At 66.1% G+C, this 12531-nt stretch overlaps 3 protein-coding genes across 3 annotated transcripts in view; all 3 read left to right on the top strand.

Moving 5' to 3' along the window:
- Positions 1-1636: 1636 nt before the first annotated feature.
- MNEG_8087 (ribulose-phosphate 3-epimerase) lies at positions 1637-3561 on the top strand (the record flags this gene model as incomplete). Its single annotated transcript, XM_014043442.1, has 6 exons — positions 1637-1840; positions 2179-2298; positions 2494-2628; positions 2763-2837; positions 3050-3157; positions 3397-3561. The coding sequence occupies 6 exons, from the start codon at positions 1637-1639 to the stop codon at positions 3559-3561; spliced, it is 807 nt and encodes a 268-aa protein (XP_013898896.1).
- A 2379-nt stretch (positions 3562-5940) lies between these two features.
- On the top strand, positions 5941-7491 carry MNEG_8086 (hypothetical protein; the record flags this gene model as incomplete). Its single annotated transcript, XM_014043441.1, has 1 exon — positions 5941-7491. The coding sequence occupies one exon, from the start codon at positions 5941-5943 to the stop codon at positions 7489-7491; it is 1551 nt and encodes a 516-aa protein (XP_013898895.1).
- Positions 7492-9161: 1670 nt separating this feature from the next.
- The window catches only part of MNEG_8085 (hypothetical protein), a gene marked incomplete at both ends in the record, with an annotated part of 4724 nt that continues 1354 nt past the window's right edge, over positions 9162-12531 (top strand). The window contains 7 exons of the mRNA XM_014043440.1: positions 9162-9325; positions 9485-9574; positions 10030-10119; positions 10353-10925; positions 11150-11255; positions 11536-11606; positions 11860-12241. Of these exons, the coding sequence (XP_013898894.1) occupies positions 9162-9325; positions 9485-9574; positions 10030-10119; positions 10353-10925; positions 11150-11255; positions 11536-11606; positions 11860-12241 (1476 nt within the window). The remainder of the gene's footprint in view (positions 9326-9484; positions 9575-10029; positions 10120-10352; positions 10926-11149; positions 11256-11535; positions 11607-11859; positions 12242-12531) is intronic.

The following is a 12531-nucleotide window of genomic DNA, read 5'->3' as shown; positions in this document are numbered from 1 at the left end:
TTTCCCCCCCCCCCCCCCGCACTTTCTCTACGCCTCAGACATGTCTAGTCGCTCGCGCTGTTTCGGAAGGCAGAGGCTGGCAGCCCCCGCCTGGGCAAGCACAGCCTCAGCTCGTGCTGCCCGCTGCGTGCACGTGCGCGCGGCGCCCGCGGGGCGCCGCCTCACCTCGTCCACTTCCTTGACCCCTTTGTGCCATGCGCGCGCGCCCAGCGCCCCAGACACCCCACCTCTCGAGCGCCGCGGAGCCGCACGCGTGCCGTGAGCCGCCTGTTTACCACATGCCGCGTCGCGGCGGCAGGTTTGGGGCCTGCCCTGCCGCCTACTGCATTTGCCTGAGCTACCACGGGGCTACCCCTCCTAAGGCCGACCTGCCAGCGCCAGCGGCACGCAGCCGCCGGCGACGCGGGGGCGCTGCCGGTCGAAACGGCGCCGAAGCGCCACCCCCTCGCCGACGCCGCTCCACTCGCGGCCCCACCGACAGGCGGGCGGCCTTGATATTGGGTGCACGCACAACCGGCCCCTCGCATCAACGGAGCACGGCGGCTCGCCGCAGCACCGCGCGCGCCTCTTGTCGTGCTGGCCGCCCACCTGCGAGCGCGCTTCTTTTACTACCAAGCTACACGCTGGGCGCCCCTCCTTGCCAGCGCCCCCCTTTGCTTTTTGCTTTATAGCCTTGTCCTCCCTGTACAGCGCTGCGCCGCGCGGGGCAGCTCCGCGCAGAGGCGGCGCCAGAGGCGCTCCTCTTGTGCGTCGCGCCCGCGATGCGTGCGCGATGCTTGCCTGTCTTGATCCTGACGGGCCGGACCCTACAATGAGTCTGGTCCCAAATACCCAACCACACACACACACACACACCAAAGCTAGGCCAAGGCCCCAGCCGAAACATGGAATGCCACGCGGCGCCCAGGTGCCGGTGTCCGTGGGCCCAGCAGGGGACGCATTGATATGAGTAACCAACTGCATTCACGACGGCCATTTCACGCCGACTCGTGCGTCGCGCGGGGAGACCTGGCTGCAGTGCTGCTGACCTGTCAACACGGCGCCGGGGCTCGGCTGGTTCGACCTCGGCAGGAGCGGCGCGGGGGATGGCAGCACACGATCTGCAGGCTCAGGGTCACTGCTTTAAATTGCTATTGGCGAGGCACCGTGGGCCAGCTCAATGACATGCAGTACAGCAGCAGCGTGAGACCGACCCGATGGGCACCCCGGCATGACGGCAGGTTTGCGCCAAGCTCGCCACTGCTTTTGCGCCCTGCCTGTGACCACAGTCGTCGTGTATTCCGAGCTTTTTGATATCGTGGCATGCCTCCAGTCTTTCATCATTTATGGTACAACTCGCTGGCATGCGGCTGTGGAGCGCATTTCAAGACTGCTGGGGACTGCGGCAAGGCTCAAGGGGGGGCAGCGATGACGTCGCGCCGCACGACTGAATATTACCGCACTGCGTCGGCATGCAACCAGCTGGGCATTTTCTGGGCTGTGTATGCTTGTTCGCTGCAGTTTAGGCAAATTATTTGTATACGGCGCTTTCAAAACATTCAATTCACAGATCGGCTCGGCGGGCGCACGTGAAGTGTAGTTTGCATCCATTCACAGCTACACCCCGTGCTTAGCTCCAGGGGTGCCTGTTTTCGTGATGGCCTCCGTCACGGAGTCCCTTGCCGCAAACGGCAATGGCGCGTGCGCGGCTGCCGCTCCACTGGACGCCCTGCCGGCTGGTCGCGACCGCCCTGCAGCGCTGATCTCGCCGTCGATCCTGTCGGCAGACTTTGCCACCCTGGCGGATGAGTGCAAGCGAATCGTGGATCTGGGGGCCGATTGGCTGCACATCGATGTCATGGTGCGGCGCTGATCCAGCTGCTGCTCTTTGCGCGCGGCGGCATCAGCGGTAGCGTACAGGGGGCTTGTGGCAGCCAAGCAGCGGCGGCAGGCAGCTCCACCACGAACGCAGTAGCTTGCTTCACACCCTACCTGCTGCTGATTCACAGCTTGCAAATCGTGCTGAAAGCACGGCTGTGCATGCGGCGGATCTCTTTTGTGGGACAGCGCACACCCCTTCTTGCCTTTTGCATGGCAAGCTACAACCAGCTCGTGGGGTGCACACACCGCTGTGGCAAGCGAATTGCGAAGCCTGGACGCCTCCTCCCTGCCTTCTTTTACCCTCACTGAACCCACCAGGACGGCCACTTTGTCCCCAACCTGACACTGGGTGCGCCTGTGGTGGCGTGCCTGCGCAAGCACTCCAAGGCCTTCTTCGACTGCCACCTCATGGTGTCAGACCCCGCCGCCTGGGTGCAGGTGTGGGTCGCGGCGTGCGTCGCACGTGCTGGGCCCGCGCTGCTGCAGCAGAGGAGCAGGTCGGGGGGGGGGGGGCTGCCGTTTCCTGGCGCCTTGGGCACAGCAGGAGCCGCCCGCCCCGCCTCGGCCAAGCCGCCCTCTTACGCATTCAAAGCTACCTGTTTCATGCGCGCCAGAATATGCCACAACCCCCAGGACTTTGCAAAGGCGGGAGCTGACATGTTCACGTTCCATTTGGAGGCGGTTGCCGACGTGGCCGACCTGAGCGCCAGCTCAGCACACCCTGCAGTCGCCGACCTGGCAAAGGCGGTGCGAGCCGCCGGCATGCAGGTGCGTTGCATGGACGCTGCGGAGTGCCTCCACATGCATCTGCATGCATGCGTGCACTTGATGATTATGCCGGCGGTTGAACTAGGCGCGGCAGCATGTCAACAGGGGCATATGCCGGCCGCGCGCTTCTACAGGCCGGCGTGGCGCTGAAGCCTTCGACACCGGCGGAGCTGGTGTTCCCCTACATCGAGGCCGGGCTGCTGGACTTGGTGCGCCACTTTGGGGCGCTCACGCTGCGAATCCAAGGCGGCACCTTGATCCAGCTTGCCAGCTGCAGCTCCTGGCTGGGTGTGTGGACGCAACGATGCTGCCGCCTCTCCATGGCGGAGCCAAGCGTAGGCACACCTCGCTGCAGTTGCGTGCCATGCATGACGCCGCCATTTGAAGCACCGAATCATGGCCTTTGTGTTGCCTGGCACAGGTGCTGGTCCTGACTGTCAACCCCGGCTTTGGGGGCCAGAAGTTTATGGAGGACGCAGTCAGCAAATGCGCGCCGCTGCGGGCCAAGTTCCCCGGCCTGCACATTGAGGTGCGTTGTGCTACTCAGCAGCACAGAGTGGCCTTCGGACTTCAAATGCTGTGTGGCAGCAGGCCGCATGGGGTCTTTGGCGTGCATGGGTGCGCATGCGCGTTGGTTCTTGCAACATGGGCCGTGCATGCGGCTACATGGGCCCAGCATGGTGGACGCATGCATCTGCCAGCCATTGGTCTAGCCTGCGATCGTGCATGCATGCACATCGACCACGGATTCAACCATGTATCCCGCAGGTGGATGGCGGCGTGGGCCCTTCGACTATCGACGCAGTTGCGGCGGCGGGCGCGAATGTCATCGTCGCTGGCAGCGCGGTGTTTGGCGCAGAGAGGCCAGGGGAGGTGATCGCCACGCTGCGCTCTAGCGTGGAGAGGGCTGCAGCTGTAGGCGCTGTGCAGTGACGCCAGAGGCGGCTGCTGGGTTGATGGCGCTTCGGCGGTGCGCTCGCTGTGGCATTGGGAAGGCGGATTTTGTGGCCACTGCGTTGGGTAGTGGCAAGCTGGGCAGCAGCGCGTGAGGGCTGGCACTGGTCACATGCTGCTGACAAGCACATAGAGCAGCTTGTTCTACCGATAACAGGCAGCTGCCTTGTTTCTCTTCGACCTCACATTTCATAGGCATGGCAATACCGTGGTATAGTAACGCTCATCCAGCTTCCCTGGAACATCATGCTTGAGCCTCCTTGCAATATGCTCGACGGCACATGCGGTACACGTGCAACGCTCGTGCCACCTGGCATGGGCTGAGACGCTGCCATTCCCCACCTTTCCACTGGCTGCCAGGGCACGTGTGCAAACTCAGCTGTCGAGACAAGTTGTTGATGAGTTTGACCTTAAGGCCAGGGGACTGTATTGTATGACGTGCTGTATGATTATGTACAACAGCGCAGCGCAAAGAGGGTGGCATAGGGACTGGTAATGACCAACCACGCTGCTCCCGGCTGCAAGTCGTGAACAAGGCCGCAACCTGGTTCATAACACGCCCCCACCCCTGACGCGCAGCTGCGCCTGCGGATCGGCCTTCGCCGACCACTGGCACGGCCTGTTAGTGACCTGTTTTCACAGTTCTACCCACGTGAAACCATTCAAGTTGGAACAAAGCGCGAACAGCCCGCATCGGGCAGTCAAGCAATCACCGCAACGAATGGCGTGTGTGAGAACCCGTGGAAGCTCTGCGAATTTGTCAGATTGCTCTCAAAGATGCATTGGATTCTGATCTAACGACTAATGGAGTCTGATCTGACTGGGAAAGCTGCGGTGGACCAAGCCAGCGAAGACCCGGAGGAAGAGGTTGTTCGCTTCTTTACTGCTAAGTACAAAGTGCGTTAGCATATGCATGGCTGCGCATCTGGGGACAGCAGCGGGGCTGGCGTGGGACTAAGTGCTGGAGGAGCTGTCTGAGAGATGGCAGGCATACCCTGCCGCAGTGGGCGCAGGCGCCCACTGCTGAGGTGTAATTCGTTGCCGTGATAGACAGCAGCGCCTGCCTGGCTCAGCAGCAGACCGCCAGCGTCCGCACATGCGTCAGGACGCGCGCCGCCATCCAGTCCGGAGGTCCTCTACCTGCCGCACGCTGGTCAATCGCACGTGCCGCGCCCTGCGCCCTGGCAGGTCGCCGACTGCACGCGCTGCGAGCCACACGCATGGACAGAATGTCCCTACGCGCACTCTCGGGAGCAGGTGAGGGGCGAGGCGACGTGGGGCGGTCTCGCAAACCGGCCTGCCCGGCAGCAGTCGTGGCCTAGTCACACATGGAGGATGACAGTCACTTTGCATGCACCTGTGCACCACTGCTTCCCAGCTTTGCCCTCGCATGCTGTGGGAACGAGCACATGCGTATGCATTTTGCTGCCTGAGCCCATCTCCTCTCAGGGCCATCCTCTCGCGCGGACTACTGCCGGTGCCCAATACATCAGCTCCAGTGACCACCCCTTGGCCACAAACGCCTGCCGCAGAATCGCCGGCGATGCCCGTTGCTTTTCAATTACGCTTCAGTGCCGTGCCCCGACGTGACGCAGCGCCGCCCCTGCCCGAGGGGCCAGCACTGCCCTATGGCGCACAGCCTGTAAGGGGGCCCAGCGCCCTGCATGGCGACTCTGCATCTGTGCATGCACCACGCACCGCACAGTTCTGGGTTCCCTGCGCTAAGCTGGACTGATGTGTGACCTGCACCAGACGGCCTGTGCTGATGCTGTGCCAAACTGCCTGCGCTCGATTGCTTCCACAGGCTGGAGTTCTGGCTGCACCCAGGTGAATTGTGTTCTCATCACCGTCCTCCCCTTCCCTGCCTCTTCAGTCGCCGCAAAATCGCACCACATGCAAGACAATCATGGCGGTCTACTCCACGGCCTGGTCTCTGCTGCGTCGCTGCGTACACGCGAAATTCTGTGCTCCCGCGTCGTCACGCCCCACCCAGTTGCAGTCCGTGCCACCAGGTGTTGCGCCGCTCTGGCCGTGCCCCACACCACCACAGATCGCTTCAGAACCCAGATGTGCAACAACGGCCAGGAGTGCAACCGCAAAGTCTGCTTTTTTGCACACAGGTGCGTCTCATGCGTCCAAGGTTGCACCCATGGCGCATAGCCTATGCTCAGATGGAGCGGCCACAGTCGCAATTCGTGCGAGGCGTGCTTGTGCCCAGTCCCGCCTTGGCACGTCCAGCGGAGGGCTCAGGTGCTCGCTCCCATGTCCATGAACGGTCACAGGGTGAGGGACCTGCGCCCTGAGGGCCCCAGCTGCAACACACACATGAGCTGTGTGGACGCGCGGCAGCAAGCGGAAATGGCGGAAGCTGCGACACGCTGGGGCTTAGCGCCGCGGGCAGCGCCCTCTGCGCCCATGCCGGCGCCTGTGCTAGTGCCTTCCGCTGGAGGCGGCGTGCAGGGCAGGGGAGCACCACGGCGGAGCAGCAGCTGCGGCAGCAGCGGCCGCGCCCTTGTACAGGGTGTCGCTCAGCCGGGCGTTGCGGGCGGATACAGTCATGGGTCGCTTCAGGTGCTGCCATCGGGCTCGAGCCCCGACCTGGCAGCAGCAGCCGCGGCTGGCACGGCCGCAGCAGCAGCGGCGGCCGCCGCAGGCACCAACAGCGCCGCCGGCGCCGGCCGAGGGGCCCGCAGCGGCTTCAGTCGCAAGGCGTGGCAAGCCGAGCAGGGCGGCCTGGGCAGCGGGGCCGCCGGCCCGCCGTGGCCGGGGGCCGTCCCCGCGGATGCACTCGCGTCTTCGAGCCTGCATGCCGCAGGGGTGGATGCCCGGGCGGGGTGCTTCCCGAGCCTCCAGGTGCATGACGCGTACCTGGGCGCCTCCGGCGGCTCGCTGCAGCCACTGACCAACAGCCTGGAGCGCGTGCTGCACCCGAGCACGCTGGCGGCCTTGGGTGTCGCGCAGCATGGGAGTGGAGATGAAAGCGCTGGCAGCGAGACATCGCCGGCGCTGTTGGCTCTGCTGGATTCCAGAATGCAGGGCCTGCGGATGCAGACAGAGGCAGCACAGCAGCCGCCGCCGCTGCAGCAGCAGCAGCCACAGCAGCAGCAGTGCGATGCTGCGGCGCTCTCGCTTCTCGCCTTTCGGCAGAGTGAGCTGCAACGGCTTTATGGCGGCTACGGCGGCAGCAGCAGCCACGTGGTGATGGCGCCGGCAGCTGCCCACTTGCGGCCATTGTCAGAGCACAGTGTGCCGCCAGAGGTGGGCATGTCGTACGGCTCGATGCTGCGGGGGCCTGGGGCGGCATCAGCAGTACCCAGCCAGCAGCCAAGGCAGCAGCTTCGGCACCAGCAGCTTCTGCAGCACATGCCAGCAGAGCAGAGCCGTCCAGACCTGCTCAGCAGGCTGCAGCTGATGCTGGAACAGCAGCGGCAGCAGCTGCATCAGCAGCAAGTGTGGCACAATCAACTGCTGCACAGTAGTCAAATCCAACAGCAGACGTTGGAAGCTGATGAGCCTCTGCAGCAGGGTCAAGTTGAGGAATGGTGGCATTACAACCAGCAACAGCAGCAGCAGCAGTACTGGCAACAGCAACAGCAGCAACAGCAACAGCAGCAACAGCAACAGCAGCAGCAGCAGCAGCAGCAGCAGCAGCAGCAGCAGCAGCAGCAGCAGCAGCAGCAGCAGCAGCAGCAGCAACATGTTGCTGCTGTACAGCAGCAGCCGCAGCAACAAGAGCACCAGCTGGAGCCCCGCCAGCAGACTCAGGGCGAAGGGCAGCAGAAGACGGGTTGCGGTGTACACAGCGAGAATGAAGAGGATGAGGTGCGGCTTCATCTGCTGCAGGCCATGGCTGCAACGAACGCCTCTCTGCCTGCGAGCGCCGGTGTGAGCGCCACTCGCGGCACTTGATGCGGCTTGGGGCCCCGGGCTGGAGCCCAGACCACGATCGGCGGGCTGGGCGGTGGCATTTTGCAGCAATGACAAAGGGGGTCGCTGTCTCGCAACGTGAAACTGTGCTTTCTGCTTGGATGCACACATTTCGCATATTGACCGGCTGCACTGCAGGGTCTTGCAGCTCTTTGCGTGCGAGGCGTTAGCCACGCACCTCAGCGCGAGGCGTTAGCCACGCACCCGGCTCAGCAACCCTGGCGGAACCTGAGGCACTGGTGCCACAATCAGCACAGGCTGCGCTGAATGTGCCACCTCTTCACTGAATGGCATATGCTGCCGACTGACCAGCACCGAACATCGGGTTCTGCCAAGCCCCCAAACAAACCCTCGTCGGAGGCACCTTTTCAGCATTACTCGCGTGCCCTGGCGAGCGCCTCCAAGTACAGTACTGTGGTCACGTATCCATGAAGCGCCTTGCCTGTCGCCTGCCTGCCCGATTGTTTCACAAGGCCGGACACATTCTTTGCTGGGTGCCTGCTGATGTGTTTTTAGTGTGTGCTGTTCCGGCGTTTGAGCACCCGCCCCTCCAACCCTCTCGTGCAACACAAGCCTCACAGGGCGTCACTTTCTGGTTGTCACAAGGATCGGAACAAGAGCCAGCCAACCCACATCAACAACAACATCATGCAAAGATAAATATGACGTGCAGGGTGAAGCATTCTCCAGGGGCCATACGAAGCCGTTTGCCAGGCACGTCTCGCAAGGGTGTCAAGCCACTGCAGGCCACTGCTATGCTGCATACAAGCTGGGGCCGACGTTCAGCTGGTTCCCTGCTGCCCTTGTCGCATCGGGCGGCAGCTCACAAGTAAGAGGCTGGGTAGTGGGCGGTGTGGCACCCGCACGGCGCGTTGGATTGGGCGCGATGGATTGGGGCAGGGAGGCCTGCGGATGGCTGGCGGCCCCGTCTAGCTGATTTGAGGTGGTAGGCCTCTGAAAAAGCCGACCTCACGCGAGCGGCTGGCAGGGTCAAGTGAGGCGGCACCGGCTGAATGACGCCGATGGGACGGCCTTTGAAATGCACTGCGACATGCAACCACGCTCGCCACCGTGCAATAGATGCGGGTCCCCGTGCGCCCGGCACTGCGAACCAGTAGGAGGGTCGAGTGAGGCCTCCAACTACTACCGTACTGAGCAACGCACGCAAGAACCGGCCGTCCCTTTGCGCAGCCCCGCGAATGTGTCATGCAAGTTCATCTGTCACATTCAAACTCGACCATCAGCAGCCGTCACAAGGACACGCAGCAACGAGGGGCGCGGCGCAGTGCGTGGGTATCATGGCCGAGTGACAACGCACAACGGCGGCACCCACCCAATGGTGGTGGTGGTCCTCATTCTAGATGGATGGCCAGGCATGGCAAGGCTTGATGTTCAATGCCACGCCATTATCACAACCGTATTTCGTGTTGTGCTGCCACTTCCTCAAAACCCGGCGAGCAGACTCCGCACCAGCGAAGCCACACCGCCATCATCGCCCCGGACGTTGGCAGCTCTGACAGCTTTGGTAGCAGCTGAGGATAGAACCCGGATGCTCTGCGGGTGGCTCCGGTTGCCGCTCTGAGGTGGCCACCTTCCTTGATCGATCTTGCCGGTGATGAGAGCTGTGGCACTGTGACCTTCCATGGTTCCGTATGCCTCTTAGGCTCGAAGCCAAGCTGTGGCTGGCATGGGTGCTGCTGGTGGCGCACGCGCAGCGGTATGGCCATGCAGCGGCGGTCCCAGCGCCTGTGGCATTGCAGCGAATGCCTCGGGCGCTGCGCCAGGCGGCTGTGCCCGTGCAGCTCGTCATGGGATGGTGAGGCGAATGGCATCCGGGTCGATGACAGCAGTGGGGCGCCAGGCGCGCACGCGTGCATGTCCTTCCGCGCGCCCGCCGCCCCGCCGCCACAGCTCCTCGGGGCGCGCACGCCCCCCTTCACACCCGCGCCCGCGCCGCCCGCCACCGCCCCGGCAGCCCGTGCCTCGATGAGTGGAGTATCGAGGTGAACGGGACCCCAAAGACGTTCCGCGGTTGCGCCAACCCGGACGGCGACGTGCTGCCCTGGTGAGCGGGGCGGAAGTAGCCATGCTCGCGCCCTCCATTTTCGGAGGCGCGGCGGCGGCGGCCCGCGGCCGGCCGCCCGGCTGACGGCGAGTGGAAATCTGCGGCTGGGCTGGCGGCGCTGCCTTTGCTTGCTGGTTTGCAGCAGCGGCGGGGCGACGCGCCGCACGCGCGGGGCTGCCAGATAGCCTGCAGGCGGGGGCTTGGACGCGGAGCGGTTGGCATCGCAAAGGCTAGCAGGGGCCAGCGGCGCCCAACACCAGCCCCAGCGTGCTGCCTCTCTCGCTCTTCATACATCCACGCCGGCCCGCGTCCACATCGGCCCGCCGTGCCCGGGCCGCGCGACTCGCACTCCGCCCGCCGCCGCCGCCGCCGCCGCGGTTGCGCCGCCCCAAGCGCCACGCGCGTGCCGCCGAGACCCTCGCCTTGCACGCGCCCCGCGGCCGCACCCACCGCAGGTGCCTGGTCGATATCAAGGATCACAGCTGCAATGGGTATCAGGGCGTCTACCCATCTTCCAACAGGACCGGCTCATCCGAAGGCCAACTGTGAGTGGCGCCTCATCTCAGTTTGCTGGGGCAGCCCGCTTGCCCTACCCTCCCCCCTTTCACACATGGGCATACCCGGCCACCAAGCCAGGCGCGGGGCCCCGCCGCGCGTGCAGCGCACGAAACCGGCTGCATTTGGCAAACAGCGGCGCTCCGCCATCCCGGCCGCGCCTCGACCGAGCCGCCGCCCGCCCCGCCGCCCGCCGCGCCGCTGCGGCCCGCCGCCGCCGCAGGTACTACGACTACTGCACCACCAGCCGCGACGTGACAAACCTCGGCTGCCTGTGCAAAGCCGTGTGGGAGCTGCCGGGCACCAACGCCATGCACGGAAAGCCCTACCACAACTCGAGCGGCGTGATCATCGGCGGCAAGTGCGCCGACGCGCCCAACCCCGACGGCAGCGCCGCGGGCGGGCCGTGGTGCGAGACGGTGGCGAAGACGTGCAGCAACAACCCCAAGGCCTCGGACGTGCCGACCTACAGCCGCGACTTTGACTATTGCACTTCCAATACGGCCTACCAGGCGGTACGCGAGCGCCTGCTGCCTCTCGACCGCGCCGCCGCCGGCGGCCTGCCGCCGATCCCCGACACGCCCGCCTACGCGTTCGCGCGGCGCGAGGGCGTCGCGGCGCTCGGCGGCTACATCTCGACGACGCAGTCCGGCTGCAAGTGCAGTCCGTGGTCCTGGACTTACTTTGACCTGGTGACGGGGGCGCCGAACGGCAGCTACATCGGCTGCGCGGACCCGGACCCGACGCACCTGACGCGCGGGGCGTGGTGCCCGGTCGACCCCAGGGAGTGCCCCAGGTGCGCGCGCTGCGGGCGGGGCGAGGCGGGCGGGCCCGAGGGGCGCCTGGCGACGCGGGCCGCCCGCGCAGTGCCGCGGGGCGCCCCATTCGGCCCCCGCGGGCTCGAATCTCCTGGTCGGCCCCCCTTGGTTTCAACCGGGACCCATGCACACGCCGTGCCCGCGCGTCGCGCGCTCGCTGACATAACTTTGGTGTCCCTGGTTTGCCCCTCCCCTGCGACAGCTATTTTGCGACGTACACGGCGGGCACGGGCGCGGGCAGCAAGATGATCTACTTTGACTACTGCGGGGAGGTCAGGCAGCGCACGGCGGCGGGCTGCCTCTGCCAGGTCAGCGCGCGGCGCGAGCGCACGCATGAAGCTGGCCCTCCGCCAGTGCACCGCTCCTTGACGCGTCCGTCGCCATCAGCCCGGCGGCCGCGCGGGCGCCTCTGCTTGTCTCGCCACCTGCGCGGCGCGCGGCGGCTTGCTGACCGCCGACCGCTGCGCGGCCTGCGGCGGCAGTGCAGCGACAGGGCTCCGCCCGGGCCGCAAGCGCCCAGGCCCGTCCGATCTTCGCCCCCGCCCACGCCGCATACCGCGCCCCCGGCGCCGCCTCGACTCCACACAGGGGGAGTGGTATGACAACAGCTCGCACCTACACTGGGGCGTCTGCGCCGTCGCACCCCATTGGCAGCACAGGTGGGTCAAACTGGTCAACTCCATGGGGCCCCCCCGCACCCACCCCCTCCCGCGAGCCCACGCCGCGCCCAAACGCGCCGGGCGTGTGAGGGAGGGTTTGTTTCATATCCGAAGGCAGCTGCCGGGGCCTCAGGGCCGCCGCCCGCCCGCCGCCGCCCCCCGCGCGCCCGCCCTGCAGGGCTCTGCCCCTCCGCTTCGACTCGCCGCCGGGGGCCCCAACGGCCCCCTCGCCTTTTGCCAACATCGCCAACAGAGTGAACGTGCCGTGGTGCACCATCGACCGGTCAACCTGCACCGGCGTGCCGGCCGGGAACGGGGACGACTGGCACTGGGACGTCTGCAACACGACCGGCGCCGCCCTGGGCGCCGGCGCGTCGCCGCACGCCGCGCCGCTGCGCGCCGCGCAGATTGCGGGCGTCGCCGTTGGTGCGAGCGCGGCGGCGATGCTGCTGCTGCTCGCCGCCGTCGCGCTGCAGCGGCGCCGGGCCGCATCGGCGTCGGCGGGGCACCTGCTGCCAAGAAAAGACGGTAAGTTGGGCGCGGGCCGCGGCGGCAGCGGCGGCTACAGCGACGGCTGGCGGGACGGCGCGTTTGGCGGCGGCGGGGGCGGCGGCGGCGGCACGGACGGGCAGCTTGTCGGTCCCTTGGGGGGGACCAGCCTTTTCAGCGCCCCCAATGTGGATTACTCGATGCCGGCAGCTGGCCCGCAGCTGCTCGAGCTCCCACTCCGGCCCGACGGCGGAGGCTGGGGCAGCAACGGGCGTGCGGCGGCGGCGGCCGGGGGCCGGGCGGGCGGCACTGGGGGCTCGGCGCCCTACGGGCTCAGCGGCGCGTTGGGGTCGCGCGGGGCGGCGGTGTTTTTCGGGAACGGGTCCGGCCCCCTTCCCCCGGTCCCCATGAGCCCAGGGGGGCACCTCAGCGGCGG

Source organism: Monoraphidium neglectum (genome assembly GCF_000611645.1).
Source record: "Monoraphidium neglectum strain SAG 48.87 unplaced genomic scaffold scaffold01498, whole genome shotgun sequence".
NCBI classification, from domain to species: Eukaryota; Viridiplantae; Chlorophyta; class Chlorophyceae; order Sphaeropleales; family Selenastraceae; genus Monoraphidium; species Monoraphidium neglectum.
The sequence above is the reverse complement of the archived record's forward strand: the minus strand, read 5'-3'. Positions and strand labels throughout refer to the sequence as shown.